General features: G+C 42.3%; 1 protein-coding gene across 2 annotated transcripts in view; it reads left to right on the top strand.

The window, feature by feature from the left end:
• The first annotated feature begins 11258 nt into the window (after positions 1 to 11258).
• The window catches only part of NDFIP2 (Nedd4 family interacting protein 2), a 46597-nt gene continuing 41722 nt past the window's right edge, over positions 11259 to 16133 (top strand). For both annotated transcript variants that reach the window (XM_065056570.1, XM_065056575.1), the window contains exon 1: positions 11259 to 11436. In XM_065056570.1, the coding sequence (XP_064912642.1) occupies positions 11401 to 11436 (36 nt within the window). In that variant the 5' untranslated portion in view covers positions 11259 to 11400. The remainder of the gene's footprint in view (positions 11437 to 16133) is intronic.

Genomic DNA, 16133 nt, shown 5'->3' on the forward strand with positions numbered 1-16133 from the left:
TAAACTCTCATTGCTGCTGACTATGTGTGTGTTTAGCTGTCTTAAAATCAAGACAGACATTTAAGATCCTCCTATGGCCTTAGAAAACTAACTTTATACACTTTCATAAAACACCAAAAACCTTCTATTTATGCCTTTTGCATCCATTCCAACTCTATTTATGAGATACCTGGTGCTGCGGTGTTGCACATCAGATGCCTCTTGTGTTTTGTTGTCACAAAGGGAAACTGGACTGTATCACTGTCTGTCTGTCTCTCTGTGAGAAAATTAGATTACACCTTGCACTTTGAAGGAAAAAGAGAAAGTCATGTCAAGATTTTGCAGTCTACAGGAGATACTGAGTCATGGAGGGATTATTCAACAATCACAAGCAATTGTAACACTCACTTTTGCTTGCTTCATTTTGTGAGAACACCAGAGAGCAGCTGGGGTTCTGCATCTTTTCTTAGTTACTGTGGGTAGAAATCAATCACATATTTGGAGGCAGGTATTTAGAATAATGAAATCTGCATGAAATTCAATACAAAGTCAACATACAGTAGTTTATTTTTCTGAAGAACCAAGTTTGAGCGCTTGCCTATGAATATTTCAGCTGTGGTGTACATAGTGCACATACTTAAGACATGTTCTAGTTAGCAAAGTCTGTAGGGATTGTGCTTGTGTCCTGAATATTGCCAGACTTCTGTACTGAAAATGCAAGGAATGAAAGAAGCCTAGTCACTACTTAGTGGGTTTACTTTTCCTATTCATGCTGTTGAGAAGTAAGACAGACAGTCACTCAGTATTTGAGCCATCAACAGACTGACTCATTTATATTTGTGCCATAATCATTTGGTTTTGCATAGACATTATTTTCTTTTTCTGGTGTAGGTATTTAATCTCAGTTTTTCAGATTTAAGAGCTTTTATAGCATGATGGTGATGTGACGATCACAGAAACCGATTTTAAGAGACTTTACAAACACAGGTACTAAATATAATTACTCGCCTTCAGTGGCAGCAGTACTAACAGTGCAATGAATTAGCAACTTGATCTATTGGATATATTAATTTGCCAGCTAGATTTGGACAAAAGTTGTATAAGACAGTGTGGTATCAGCCTCTTTATCCTAAAAGAAGATACCAGCACTGATTTCCTGAATACTGACTATTTCACTGTAACTCTCTTGACATATGAATCATTACATTTTTCAGTAATAAATGTCAGGTACAATGTTTAGAAACAGCAGAGCAACAAGTTACAGCAAAGATCCATATTGCTTTTTCCTTTGCTAAATCTGAACTTTGTATCAGTTATCTCTACCCTGGTGATAAGTAACATTCTCAGAATTAGTAGAGGCTAATTCCATGACAAATCCCGAGACTCCCATTACAAGAAAAATATATCTCTCCTACTTCAATGGTACTTTTGTTTCTCTGACTCAGAAAAAAGCTTGAAAAGCTGTCTTTTTCCCTCTCTTAGCTCTGGCATCTGGTTCAGATCGAGTTAAGGCTCTTCTAGTTCATTCAAACATCTGGTGCTATAAATATTCATGCCTTGGTAGGATTCCAAATTTTTTGTGTCCATTGGCTTCTTTTTCTAAAAAATACATTAGGGGTTTATGTGAGGGAAGCTTTCCTCTTTCTGAGTGCTTGCTCAGAGTTATGACTGTGTCTTCAAAAACTGGTGAAGAAGGAAGAAAATTGAGGTTGTATTAAAGAAGTATAGCTATACTGAGTTAGACAAACAAACAAATAAAAACCCACATTTAGAGCAGCATCCTCTCCCTGACACCAATCAACAATACAGGACACCTTTGACTGTGCTAGCATGATTATACATCCATTTCCTCAATACTTCATTAAGCCTTGTCCAAAGTTAGCAGAAAAGCCCTTCTCACAACCGACTGAGAAAATGGCATGAATGTGGACTCCAGTTGGAACAGATTCTCCATCCTTGGAGATATTAAAAATTTAACTGGGCAAGGCCTGAGAAACTTCATCTATCTGGGCCTGATCTGAGCAGAGAGCTGGACTAACTGACCTTTGCATCTCCTTTCCAACCTACCTGGTTCTATGACTCTGTCCTTTCTATTCACCATCCATACATCCATTGCTAGTCCCTTGGTAGCAGGAAAACAAATCCTTCTTGCACTTATCTGGGATCTTTTCAGTTATGTGATGAGAATGTCAAAACACATACCCTGTAGCTTTTGGAAGGCACGCAGGGTACAGCTAGATGCCCAAGCTCCCATTACAGTTAGTGGAAATAAAATTAATACAGTAAATAGTTGCACTAAATTTTATGAGTCTAGGCTGCCCACATTCTCGACAAATGTGTTACTAATTTGCCGCATTTAAATTACAGCTTAGGTTGTCCCTGCCAATATGGTGCACTACAACTTGTGCTGTTTATGTAGGTCACACGTTTTGTGCAAAACTGGGAATTTACTGCTAGTCTAATTAAAGTCTTGACAGTCTAATCAAAGAATTATTATTAATCTGAGTACAAGGATACTAAAAATTATAGTTCAATTTATCCAGACATTATGGCTCATGCCAATAATGACAGAGTGAAAACCAAAATACCTAAACTTCATAGTAATTGTCCCTTTCTCTAGTATTATGCTCACCCTCCCACTGTCATTCTGGTGACAAAGAGATCACATCATAAGACTGATGTCTTTTGTCTTGAGAGGAAGGTGTCATGGTGAGTCATCCATGGAAGAGGTATAATGTTGGTGGGCTCTTCCTCCTCTTTTCTGGAAATACAATGTTGGTGTTCCTGGTTTCTTACTCCTTACTCCTGGCTCCGCTTAGTGTCATTACATACTTGCTAATACAGTCCACTTGCTCCTTATTCTTTGGTTCACAATTCCATACTACACGCAAATCTACTATGTATGATATGTTTTTTATAGATCAGATGCCTGTTCTTTGCTCTTTTTGTTACTCCTAAATTGTTTTACCCAGTTCCCAAGGTTGCATTCTTTCGACGACCAGTAACTGACTACTGCTGAGTTGTTTATGACCCAGGGGCCTCTGTTATCATGCTGTGTCTGCACTTTCAAGGCTTCAGTTATCATCCTATGCCTCTACTTCTCTACACTGCATTTTATTCTAGCATCATAAGTAGATCACTATAGAAAGAAAAATTACATGTTGTATGTACTTCCTATAAAAATGTATATTACAATAAGCCTTACACCATTCAACTGTACAAAGCCAACCAAAGGCTGAAACAAATCAGGTGACAGTCACCTGGTTATCAGACAACTGCTGTTACAGCGAAACAAACTAAACTCAACCTCCAGATAGGTCAAGACAAGTCCAGGTGAATCCTGACATGTCCTAAGGCCTATTTTGTCAGCTTAACTCAGAGCCTGAAGCCTGCTACTTGTAATGGCAGCACTGTATGTGCTGGGCTGTAAGGCTGAAGAGTCCAGAGAGCCATGCAGCTCACCCTGTAACAGATATTGCCATCTGAAGAGCCCAGTCCTGCCTGTATGTTCTGAATGTGTTTTGAATCCTGGCAATGCATTCCTTGATCTTCAAGGAGAGTGAATTATTAACATTTTCTTTACCTAGTTCTGATAATGCTAAGATCAAATAACGTTTCTAAAAGACATTCTGAAAAGCATATGCTTGGTAAGACTGTTTTGAAATGCAAATACCACAGTCTTATCTACATATACTTTACCTCTGTGGGAGCTCATACATCAGAACAACTGGTACATTACACATTTGGAACCAGCTTTTCTATCACCACTCATAACTCTGATGCTGTCCGAAGGAGCCCAATAAATACAATGCTTCCTTCATGACTGGGACATTTGCCTCAGAATCAAAATAGTCAAGACCAGCATGTCCTTCCAAGTAGACATTTGTGTGCTGAGTTAAGCAACATTCTGTGTTGCCTGTTGACACCTGAGTTTCAGTCATATTTCTGTAGTACTTGCTTACTTGTCACTATGCCTGCCACAAGTAGATTCACTTTTGCTGGGATTCCTGCGCAAGACCCAGATCTTTATCTCCAGTTGTGAATATCAGAAAAAAATGCCGGAAAATACTCTGAGTCCCATTCAGCTTGCAATTCTGGGCTTCATTTCTGTTGAAACTTGGAATGGTATGTATGAAAGGCTAGGAAATTTGGTAAGATGCACACCTGAGTCTGTCCTTCAGATGGAGCTGGGATACAGTCAATGGCAACAGGATCTAGGAAAGCAATCTTAGATCCTTAAGTACAGGGAGCAAAGAACTATTCCTTAGTTCCAATCAAATTCTCTCCAAGTATTAGCCAGCAATATGGTTTCTCACACCTGTTGGTTTCTAAGTTTCCGAAGGTTCTTGCAAATAATTTTTCAGCTGTTCCTCTTCCTGTCTTGTGCCTTCTCTTCTTTCTGAGACTTAATATTGCTTGCAGATTTTACAGAGGCTCCCATTTTCAAATCCCACTACCTTGCCTATTATTGTAAGTGCAAACAGCTTAATAGCAGCATTTTTCAGCACGTGATTGGGCACTTCTGGAAGCTGTCACGGTAGTGTATTCCAAATGACAAGGAAATAAGCTCACTTAATTCTTATTGAATGTACTTACAAAGTTATAGGCTCATGGCTGGAACACGCTGTGGTCCTGATTCTCATTCTTCTTTCTTCTTTCAGTTGTTTTGTTTTGTTTTTTTCTGTTATGGCCACATTGCAGAACTAGCATAGTGGTTGATGCCCACAAGCTTTTCACCTGTCTAGTATGTGAGCACTGTTTCAGAAGCACAGGAGACCAGTCTGGTATGCCTAAAATTAACTTATTGAATATCTTTTCCCTCTTTTGTCTTATCCCCCTTGTTAAGTTAGCCCTTAAGTGGCCTTTTCCTGAACTTTCCAGCCAGAAAGGGCTAATCAACTGAGATATCCTATTGTTAAAAAAAGAGCTACAACACTAAGATGAAGTACCTTCTGCTATTTTTCTGTAAAACATAACTTTATCAAAGATTCACTCTGTGCACCCCATGGATGACTTGTCCCTGCTTCCACGTCTTGTCCACTTCCCTTTTATGTCTCAATTAATTTAGGAGCTCCTTGCTCAGCCATGCAGGCCTCTCACTTTCTTTGATATCCTACTTGTCAGGACAGACCTTTCTTGAGCTTAGAGGACGTGCACTTAGAATATCAACCAGTTCTCCTGGACCCCTCTTCTTTCCAAGGTAACAACCCATGGGATTCTGCCAAGCAGATCTCCAAAGAGGTTGAAGTCTGCTCTCTTGATAAGCAGGGTTGTGGTCCTGCTTTTTGCTGTGCTTCCTCTTCCTGGGATACTCCTCCGGGATCCCCTGGATCCTACTGGACCATGTGACTGCAGCGGTCACACAGTCACTGCAGCCAAGGCTGCCTCCAGCTTTCATACCCCTGACCAGTTCTTCCTTGCTTTTTAAGTATCAGGTCCAGCAGAGCACCTTTCCTTCGTGGTTTCACCAGGCTGAGAGAGCTGGGATTGTTCAGCATGGAGAAGAAAAGGCTCAGGGGGTTCCCACCCATGTATATAAATACCTGAAAGGAGAGAATAAAGAAAAGGCTGCCACATGCTTTTCAGTGGTGCCCAGTGACAGGCACAGGGACATTTATCTTAGAATTAGATGAACTATGCAACGAAAATGCCTGTTCTTCACTCACTAAAAAGAAAAAAAAAAAATCCAGCTATCTAGATCTGATGCAGACATCTGTGACAGAAACATCAACATTTAGGTGAGCTAACTGCTCTGTAGTGGAATAAGTCTGGACAACACAGCTGACAAATATTTCAAGGTAAGCGTTCCTCCTTTCGTTTAGCTACACTGACATAACCATGTGCATGATTAAACTCTTACTGAACTGCTGAGTTTAGAGCACTTCTGTACATTCCCAGTGGCATTTAAGACACTCAAGCACAGCACTGTCTTTGCCTCAAACATTAAATAAATGCTGAAATATCATGCCTGAAGCTATAAACATGCACCACAACTGAACAAAAGCTGCCTTCAGTGAAAATTGTGACAGAAGATTATTTCTCAAAATTAATTTTTACTTTCTGCCACTGCAGTCCTAGGTCAGCTCAGAAGTTGATGTATACTTCTACTTAGATTCAGCAAACTAGGCATTTTTTTCCAGAAAGCTATATGCTTTTGAAAACAAGAGGATGGAAAAGCCTTGAACAATTTTAACTACACTTGTGACTACATGTTTGTGTAGTTCCTGAGGTGTGTCTGGATAAAATTTGGGTGACTGTTTCTATTTAGCTAAAATGACTACAGTGTATCTTGACAGACACATGTCGTTTGACTGTTAACACACTAGTCCCAGTGAAAAATAACATTTTTCTCCATGTTTAACAAGTTACCTATTGAGGTAAGGGGTCACATTCAGACAGTTTTAACTGCCATCTAAACTCATGCGTCTAGCTAACAGGTGAAAAACTAGGCACATCGGAAATCCTCTAAAAGTCGTTTGAAGGGTTTTGCAAGATGCATAACGCTTACTCAACAGGAAACGTGAGGCACGGAGCCTTAGAAAGAATTAAGGCTGAGTTAGCATTGCAGCTGGCTAGGTTTGGTTGATGATATGGTGGTTAATGGCATGGTAACGTTACATTTTTGTTTATATTCTTACTTCTGTTCAAAGCAGACTAAGCCAGCATTACAGGGAGCTGCTGTAATAGTGCAGCACTGTGTGGTTTTTAATGCAGTTGTATTACAAATACAGAATAAAAGGGTGGTTCCTAATCCAAGAAGTTTATCATTTCTGCAGAGCTTGATTTTATACTGACAAAAATCGAACTGGGCATAAAGCCTGCTCAAGAGCTATATATGGGAAACATACATAATGATGAACAGACTGAAAGTTATTTAGAACAAAACCATTATCGGTACTGTGCAGGAGAGTGAGTCACAGGACGTCTAATTTGAATGATCAGCATCATCTTGATACTGAAAGATCATTTTCTCTTTATAGCTTTTCAAAGAGATTTTTGTATTGTGCTATAAGTGTTAGGAGAAATGCCAATACACTAGATTTACTGACCTAGCAGTAACTCACCATGAATATGTACTCAGCTTCTCTTTGTTCCTGTAGAACAGAAATGCATTGCAGTTAATATTTCAAAGCAATATTGGCACTACAAGAGCACGGAGTTACTTGTGTATCTATTACTTGGCCTTTCCTCTTCTAGCTGTTTTAACAAAATTATTTTCAGATAACATCCAGGCCTCTACTGTTTAGATTTTTGGCATACTTATTGTCACATAATTTCACTCCGAAGTGTTTTAAATTATATACAATGTTCACATAATTTACAGAAGACTGAGAACTATTTTTTTAAGAGTAGCTTTCAGAGTAATGGCTGAACAAATATTTGAATAAACTACTTCCTAAATACACACTTCGAGTATTGTCTACTTAATCATCTCTTAACTGATAATACAAAAAATACAAGTATTGCCACGATCAGAGTGGAAATGTCCAAATAGAACTTAATAGCAATGGATTTTTTCTTGCAGAATCTGTATGTATTGACTTTCACTGCACAAAGCATATTGCCATCTGTATTTTCTTCCATTTCTTCCATTTCTTCCATTTTTCTCAACAGATATCAAGGGTTTGGGTTTGGTTTTTTCATTCTTTGTTTTCTAACTAGAGGTATTTTCTTACATATTTCCCATATTCCTTCATAATTTGGCATAAATTTACATTCTTTTATTCTGTATTTCTACTTCACTGTCATCAGTTTTATCGACTGTACGTGACTTCTGCACATTCCATACAACCCTGTTTGTCGAATGGAAACTTCAAAGCCATATGGGGATTTTTTTAAAACATTGTTTATTTCCATAACAGCAGAATGAGTTCTGTCCAGAGTAGCTTTTTAACATCAGATCTGGATCTGAAAAAACACTGAAAAATTATACCATATGCATTTTTTAAGAATTGTAATTAATCCAGTATTTCCAGGCACCCTCCCACCTCCCAGTAGCGTTCACCACTGGTGTTTGTTACACACAAATAATTAAATTACTGTATTTTATTCCAAGGCATTTTCCAAAAAGTAGTGATAAACTCATATATTTCAAAGAGAGAAAACAGCTCTAAAGAGAACAATTTCAAACTGACACGTGTTTACTCCTCTGATTCTTCAACTGACTTCTCTCAAAGTACACGCACCTCTACTAAGAGGTGGGACTTGGCAGACCCATCTTACTCCCTGTTAGAACCTCCTCTGTCACCTGCAAGAAATGCTGTCAGCTTTTGCATTCATTCGTCATTTTTTTTATAGAAATGTACAGTTATTATTCTAAGTTTGTTATATTGTACAGCAATCACAATAGGACAGTAGCATAATACATATTAAAACAGTATGAAATTGTAGTATAAATCTGCAGTATTGGTTTTACGCATATTTATGAAGATAAAATTAATCTAGTTCTGAAATCTACCTATTACGTAAGTTCCATCAGAAACCTTAAAAATTTGAATAGGCTTATACAGGTGAAGAAGTGTAAAGTTAAATATAGTGCTTTCTTATTTGCTGGCCATTGATTGAATAACGAATGAAAAACAAGTTTAAAATTGCTAACAGACTTGTACAGCTTGCCTTTGTGCGATTACATTCAGATTTGTCTGAATTTAGATCACATCCTTCAAGTCAACTTTTCTGAGAACTGAGCTTGCAACAGCTATTCACTACCAAGAAGATTCTTTCCTTGGTTTGTTTTCATGGTGGAGCAAAGTTTAAACTGTTGTAAACTTGCTGACTAACAGCAATTAAGTTTCTTCTTTCCTATAATGAATCTGAAGCAATACTTTATTTTAAACGCCATTTTGACGCTATTTTGTTTACATGCTATTTAAAACACTCTTTATGTTTCCTTAAATACAGATCTTTCACAACAATTTACTATAGGATCCAGAAAACAGTGCTATTACTGTCACTGTGGGCCCTTAAGGTTTAAGATGGTCAAACTGAAACGGTAAATATTAAAGCTGGTATTAAAGTGTTTTAGTCAACATGACCCGTTCATCTAAGTAATAAAGTTCTAACAGTTCTGAAATACACATTTCTCACATTCAATATATATTCTGAACAGGAGAGACATGGACATACTGGAGAGAATCAACAGGCCACCAAGATGATGAAGGGACTGGAGCATATGTGAGGAAAGTCTCTGAGACCTGGGACTGTTCAGCGTGGAGCAATGAAGGCTTGGGAAGGGATCTCATCAATGTATAAAAATATACGCAGGGAGGGTGCAAAGAGGATGGAGCCAGGCTCTTCTCAGTGGTGCCCAGTGACAAGACCAGAGGCAATGGGCACAAAATGAAACACATAGGAGGTCGCCTCTGAATATCAGAAAACACTTTTTTTTACCTCTTGCTGGGCTGAGATGTTACATGCAACACTTCAGAAACACTTTACCTAGGGGGAACTTGTTTCTAACAATATAGAAGACACTAGAAGTTAAATGCATTACATTAATCGTCCAAGTTCCATTTCCCCTTAAATATGGTAATATAATTAATAGATTTTCCTTCTATTTGGTAACTGAAGCACAGTGCAGTACTCTGTACAAACTATTCTTAAACTCAATATGACCTTTACTAATAACTGTTCCTTTCAAGACAGCATAATTCAACATAGAAACTTTCATTATGTATAGAGGCAAAGGGGAAAAAGGAGGAAATCCTGTTAAGAAAATACTAACATTAATCCATTTCTCTGCCAACTTTGTTTCCTAACTGCTTGGGCTTCTGATACGCAACAGAGTTCTTGTATGAGGGACCTAACAAAGGCAACAAACAATAGAGTAGGCCCAAACTTGTTTTGTTTGGGTAGTTCTAGTAAGTACTGCATTAGGCTGATACGGTCTGCAAGCAAATCCCAGGCACAAACAACAAACCTCATGCTTCTACCTCCTCCTTCTTCATAATCCCATATATCTTCACTTCCACCCCCAACTAGAAACAAAACCCCAAGCTCACTCTCTGCTTCTCTGCCCTCCTACACACACATACTAGGCCCTAACTGTGCTCTCTCAAGTCCCCACCCGGCTTATCGGTACCGACTGCCTGCACGAAAACACTGACCCTGCTGCCCAGGTCAGCCTCTGTACCAGCAAACAGTCTGGATAAAGGCTGCAGGATAAAGTTCTGCGTGCAAGCCATTAGCGATAGCAAACTGCTTCTGTGAGAGCGTTTACCTTGCAGATCAGCTATACTCTGGAACAAAAATGCTTCTCTGCACTGCAGTTAGGAGCTGCATCTGCAGCTATTTTGAAATGGTTTCATACCACAGCTATATCGCTGTCAGTTTGGGAACCTGCGAATGAGTCATCCTCATCTGATGTGCCACTGTGGGTGAAGGTGTTTTTTAACATTTTTACCCCGAAAGGTAATATAAGCACTGTTTTAGGAGGAAAAGGAAACTCATGTTTTCTTGTCAAAGGAAGGTACTTGGCCTTCAAAGGAACAGAGGGCAAATGGTCTCATGACTTATAGGTAGATGCATGTTTGAAATCATTCGCCAGGACCCAAAGATGTCTTCTGTGCCATATCCTACTTCTCCTCACTCTGTGGAGATAGGTATCTAAGCAAGGGATGGGTTTGGTAGCTAACAGCTTCACAGAATAGAACTGCAAAGAGTAGGGCAATAGCTGAGGTGCAGATGCCCTGCTGTCAGCTGGGTACCACGTACACCCCCCGCGAAGTGGCTGAGGTCGGCTGCCAGCATGGCCAGTTGGCTCAGCGCAGCACAACGCACAGGCCCCCAGCAGGGCCAGGGCCTGTAACAGCCCTCGGCATTGTGGGCTCTCACAAACCAGCAGCCCGCAGCGCCTCCAGCAGCGGCAGAGTTGGCGACGCCCTCAGGCGGCACACTGCCGAGTAGACTATGGGTGCAGCAGCCCCGACGGAAACACGGGGAGAGGAGCGATGCAGGCGGCAGAGGACGGCGCTTGGCAGCTGCAGCCGGCGACACCGCAAGCCCAGAGGCTGCGAACGAACATGGCGCCCACCGCCTCACCCGCTCCCAACGGCCGCGGCGGGCCCAGCAGTAGCTGCGCGCATGCGCATGCGCACCGGCCCGTGTCGGGGTGTGCGGCGGCGGGGGCACGCGCGGCGCAGCACGCGCACGGCGGTGCGTCACTGAGAGGGGGCGGTGACTCCCGCACGACCCGCCCTACCGGCGCCGCGCGCGCGGCGTGGCCATGCCGGCCCCACCTCCTCGGGGGGCGGGGCGCGGAGGGGGTGGGGCCTGCGCCGGCTCCGCCGCCACGGTGGGCGGGGGGCGGTGGCAGCGGCGGCGGGGCCGGGGCGGCGGCTCCGGTCGGGGGAAGGGCCGAGCGACGCGGGGCCGGTCACAGGAGTTGCGGGCCGCGGCACTGCGAGTCCGCGGGTGGCCAGGATGGATCACCACCAGCCCGCCAACCGCTACCGAGTGGTGAGTGCAGCGTCCCCGGCGAGGCCCCGCTCTCCTCCTCCCCACACCTCAGGTCGGGGCGATGGGGCGGGGGAGGGGGCGACCGGGGCGTCCTTCCCCCACACCCTTCGGGTCTTGGCTCGGTCTGGCAGGGATCCCTGGTGTTTCCCCCGTGTCGGTGCGGGACCCAGCGGGGCCCCGTCCCCTCCCCTGGCCCGGCAGCGGCGGAGCTCTGACAGCCGGGCCTTGGCCGGGCGGAGCGGCCCCGCCAGCAGCTGCCCCCCCACCCCGCCCGTAGCCCTGGAGGGAGTGGCTGGCCGGCCTGCACGGGAAATCGCTTTTGCCCGCCCCCCGTCCCCTCCCTCCGGCTCCCTTTCGGCGCTTGGTCGCGGTCTGGGGGCGGTGGCGCCCGGCGGGTTTTCCCGAGCGCGTCCCCCGGCGGTGAGGGGGCGGCGGCCTTTCCCGGGAGCGCAGGCGAAGCGGGAGGGCGGTTCAGTCCCGCCTCGCCGCAGAGCTGGGGAAGGGGCAGGGTTGGTTACCTATGGGTAGTACGTGCCTGGGAGCGAAGCGGCGTTTCTGCTCCAAAACCGTGTTACTTTTACTGGCCGATACCTGTCTAGCACAGGAATAAAGTGTAAAGTGTGTGCGTGTTGTCATCTTTGAGCCGGTGTGTGTATACACACGCACACGTGTATGCTGGCTTACTGAAGATTAGATGCAGGGGACTGTAAAGTGCACAAGACTGACCTTCAATAAGGCCTCCGTGTGTTTATACACACGCACCAGCACATTTGGTAACAAACAGTCTTCAACACTTTGCAGTTCATTGAGTCCGATTTAAAGGTCCCTTCTTTCCTTCCTGAACTTCATTACAAGAAATAATTATTCGGGATGCAAAGATTTTCTTCCTGCCCAAATGGATTGTACTTCTTGTTTCTCACAGCCATTAGTTTCACATCACTTACATTAATCTTGCAATCATGAGCCTCACGTCGATTATACTCAAAATATATAAGCTTTTTTAAATATTGGTCGCAAAAATGACTTGGGTGCAGTCAACCTCTTAAAAAGTTTCAGTGTCATCCTTTGGTTCTGTAGTTTTTCATGGCTTGGCTGAGTATGTAAGGTTATACTATAAAATTCTGAAGTCTTTGCTACTCTCTGTAATTCAAATTTCTACTACAAGCTTTTGGTTAAATCCTGAATTAGTTATCTTATTGTTCATGTTTTACAGCTTGAGCAGTGAAAAAAAATAGTCCACAGAAGTAACCATATTTACTTCTGTACGTATGTAGAACTAAATGCTGATACTTACATTCAGGTTGTTCCTAGGTTACGATCTAAAAAAAAGTAAAAGCAAACCCCTTGTAATAGGTTTGGAATATTTATTTTGATAGTTTTACGGTGTGCAAAGCTTCTTTGTGCTCTTGGGCGACGATATACTGGGATTGTTATATAGCTGATGCATGCACCTAGAACCCTGTGACTTGTCAAGAGTGACGTATACCTTTATGATGCTAGTGGGTCACCAAGTGCGTTATGGGTCAGGGCTTTATAGCCCACTTCTCTTCCTGCACCACACCACCATAACTTAAAATCAGCAGAGGGTCCTGAAGTCACTTTTCCTTCATAGCAACGGAGAACTAAAATGCTGGCAAGGCCTGAAGTAACCCGGGTATGTTTTAAAAGGCCATAAAAGTATCTGCTATTAAACTTCAGACAAATCAAAGGGAATTTTTAATTCCATTATTCAAAGGAGTTGAAAAAACATGGTAAGATGGAATGAAGAAGTAATTTGCCTCAGTAATGTTTTTATGTTACAATTGCTTATGAGCTTTTGACGATGGTGCTGGTCCCCAACTTTTGGTAAATGCTCTTTGGTGGGGCCTTCCAAAAGGGCTAATCTTAATATCCTACAGCAGTACTTGGCCTAGTCAGTTAGTCATGTATATTAAATTTTGTGGTCAATTTGTGTCATTGAATTTTGCTGTGGAAGTGTTCTCTGAACATATCACAGTTACAGCACATTAAGTTCCACTGAATTTGTTGTAAGTCACAATGAAAGGGCTATCTTAATCGCTGATGTGTTCCAGAGTTTAAAATATGACCTTACTGCTTGTTTTTCCATAGGAGAGAATGTGTTGTTTTATCTTTTCTATGTTATATCAGACTGCTAGACATTGAGATTTCTGTAATGTTATTTACTTACTGTGTTGGGTCAGAGAATGGAAGTAGCAAGGCAATTGCAGATATACTTAATTAGCACCTGATTATTTAGGCATGTGATCTTGAGTGTTATGATGTATTTGCTTACATAATGGCTGTGAAAGGTACTAAGCAATAGATTATGGCAGATTTTATGGTTGTGTCCTAATTTTTAAGGACAAAGTACAGAAGAAAAATACTACTTAAAGTGGTTTATATCGCATTAATTTTGTGAACATCACAATCCCTAGTGCTAAGCTGATGAAATTTGACCAGTTCTGTTATGCTTATGGTATTTTTTTTTTTTTTCAGAAATAATAGCAAACAGTTTTTTGTTTTTTTTTTCCCAGTTGTACTGATTCTGCCTTTACTTCTAACTGATCTGTTTTGCTCTATTCAGGGCAAGTTCTCTTTGAAACAGAAAATATTATAAGCACATGTACAGAAAGAATTACTGACTTGCATATCTGTGCCTGGCAGTGACAGTAGCACTTCAGTGAATTTGAAGGAGCTGTCTCTGCTGCCTCTTTTTATTTGTGGTTTCTTCAAGTAAGTTAAACTAAAAGACTTGGCAGACAATTTAGTTTTGAGCTTTAGCACAAGCAGCCAATTTTGTGACTTATTATGAAACAGAAATGCCTGATGATGAAGCTGGCCCTCAGCTTCTTTTGTTTTTAATCTCTGTTGGAAATAGCACTGAAGCTTCATTCCGCAGCTTATTCTCTCTTGTGCCTGTGCGTTCTATTTAAAAAGCAGTTTAAAAATGTTCAAACCAGGCAACTGTTAAAAAGCTGGTACTTGGAAATGCAGCAAAGTGGGTGTTGTGAGCAAGGAGCGGGCGGTGCATCAGCATTACGTAACTGTCTGCCGCGGGCGTGCGTGGCTTGTGTTGCTTTCTGCCCCTCCTGTTGTATCCTGTCCTCATAGGGCAAAAAGACAGCTAATTGATGGATAGGAATCTGTCATGCTTCCCTGCAGAAATATGACATCTGAAGTAAATTAGCCAACCTTGTTGTCTTGCTTTACTTCCTTTTTTTTTTTTCCCGAGTCACTTGCGTGCTGCAATCCTCTTGGTAAACATGTCTTAAATTACCCATTCATTACAGGTATAGTCAGTTCAGCTGTGTTGTTCTATTATTGTTGTATTTTTATCTTTTTCTTCCCCTGTTCTGCTTGTTGTTGGATAAGAGGACTGCGGTGTCAGGTTTGGGAAAATTATAATAAAAATTCTTTAGTGATCATTCTTCGGATTCTTTTAACCTTCTAGTTCTTTGTCATCTCACCTCAATTTTTGCATTACTGTATTGTCTGAAATGTCTGCTCCTAGTTCAGCTTGTTTGCAGAAAAAGTGATTTGAATGATGATTTGAAGATCCGTACTGAAACAAAGCAGAAGAAATACAGTGGCATAAAACTGAGTCAGCAAGTCAGCAACTAAGTATTAATGCTTGGGATAGCCTTTTTTTTTTTTTTTTTCCCTGTGAAATGCAATTTTCCAGATAATTGCGTCATGAGGGAAAGCTTCATAGAAACATTAAATGGAAGGGACCCACAAGGATCATCAAGTTCAACTCCTGTCCCTGCACAGGACAACCCCACAGTTCACACCGTGTGTCTGCAGGCTTGTTCAGTCTCTTCTTGAACATTGTCAGGCTTGGGGTGTGACACCTCCATGGGGAGCCTGTTCCAGTGCTCCACCACCCTCTGGGGGAAGAACCTTTTCCTAATGTCCAACCTAAACCTCCCCTGGCACATCTTCCTGACATTCCCTTGGGTTCTGTCATTGGTCACTAAAGAGAAGAGTTTGGCACTTGCCCCTCCTCCTCCCCTTGTGAGGAAGCTGTAGCCACCATGTGGTCTCCTCTTAGTCTCCTCTTTTCCAGGCTGAACAAAGTGACTTCATCCGCTCCTCATATGGCTTCCTCTTCAAATCCTTCACCAGCTTCATGGCCCTCTTCTGGACACTCTCCAGTAGCTTTATATCTTTTTTATACTGTGGCACCCAGAGCTGCACACAGTGCTCCAGGTGAGGCTGCACCAGTGCAGAGCAGAGCGGGACAATCACCTCCCTCTCCCGGCTGGCAACGCTGTGCTGGATGCACCCAGGACACAGGTGGCCCTCTTGGCTACCAGGGCACACTGCTGGCTCATGCTCAACTTGCTGTTGACCAGAACCCCCAGATCCCTCTCTGCCGAGCTGCTCTCCTGCATCTCATCCCCTGATCTATATGTACAGCCAGGGTTGCCGTGTCCCAGATGCAAAATCAGGCACTTGCCCTTGTTGAACTTCGTGCGATTGGTGATTACCCAGTTCTCCAATTTGTCTAGATTCCTCTGCAGGGCCTCTCTGCCTTTGAGAGTGTCAACAGCTTCTCCCAATTTAGTGTCATCAGTGAACTTACTTAGTATTCTTCAAGTGCTGTTTCTAGGTTATTTATAAAGACATTAAAGAGAGCTGTCCCGAAGATGGATCCTTGCAGAAGCCTACTAGGGACTGGTCTACAGCCTGATATA

Source organism: Columba livia, chromosome 1 (genome assembly GCF_036013475.1).
Source record: "Columba livia isolate bColLiv1 breed racing homer chromosome 1, bColLiv1.pat.W.v2, whole genome shotgun sequence".
Taxonomy (NCBI): domain Eukaryota; kingdom Metazoa; phylum Chordata; class Aves; order Columbiformes; family Columbidae; genus Columba; species Columba livia.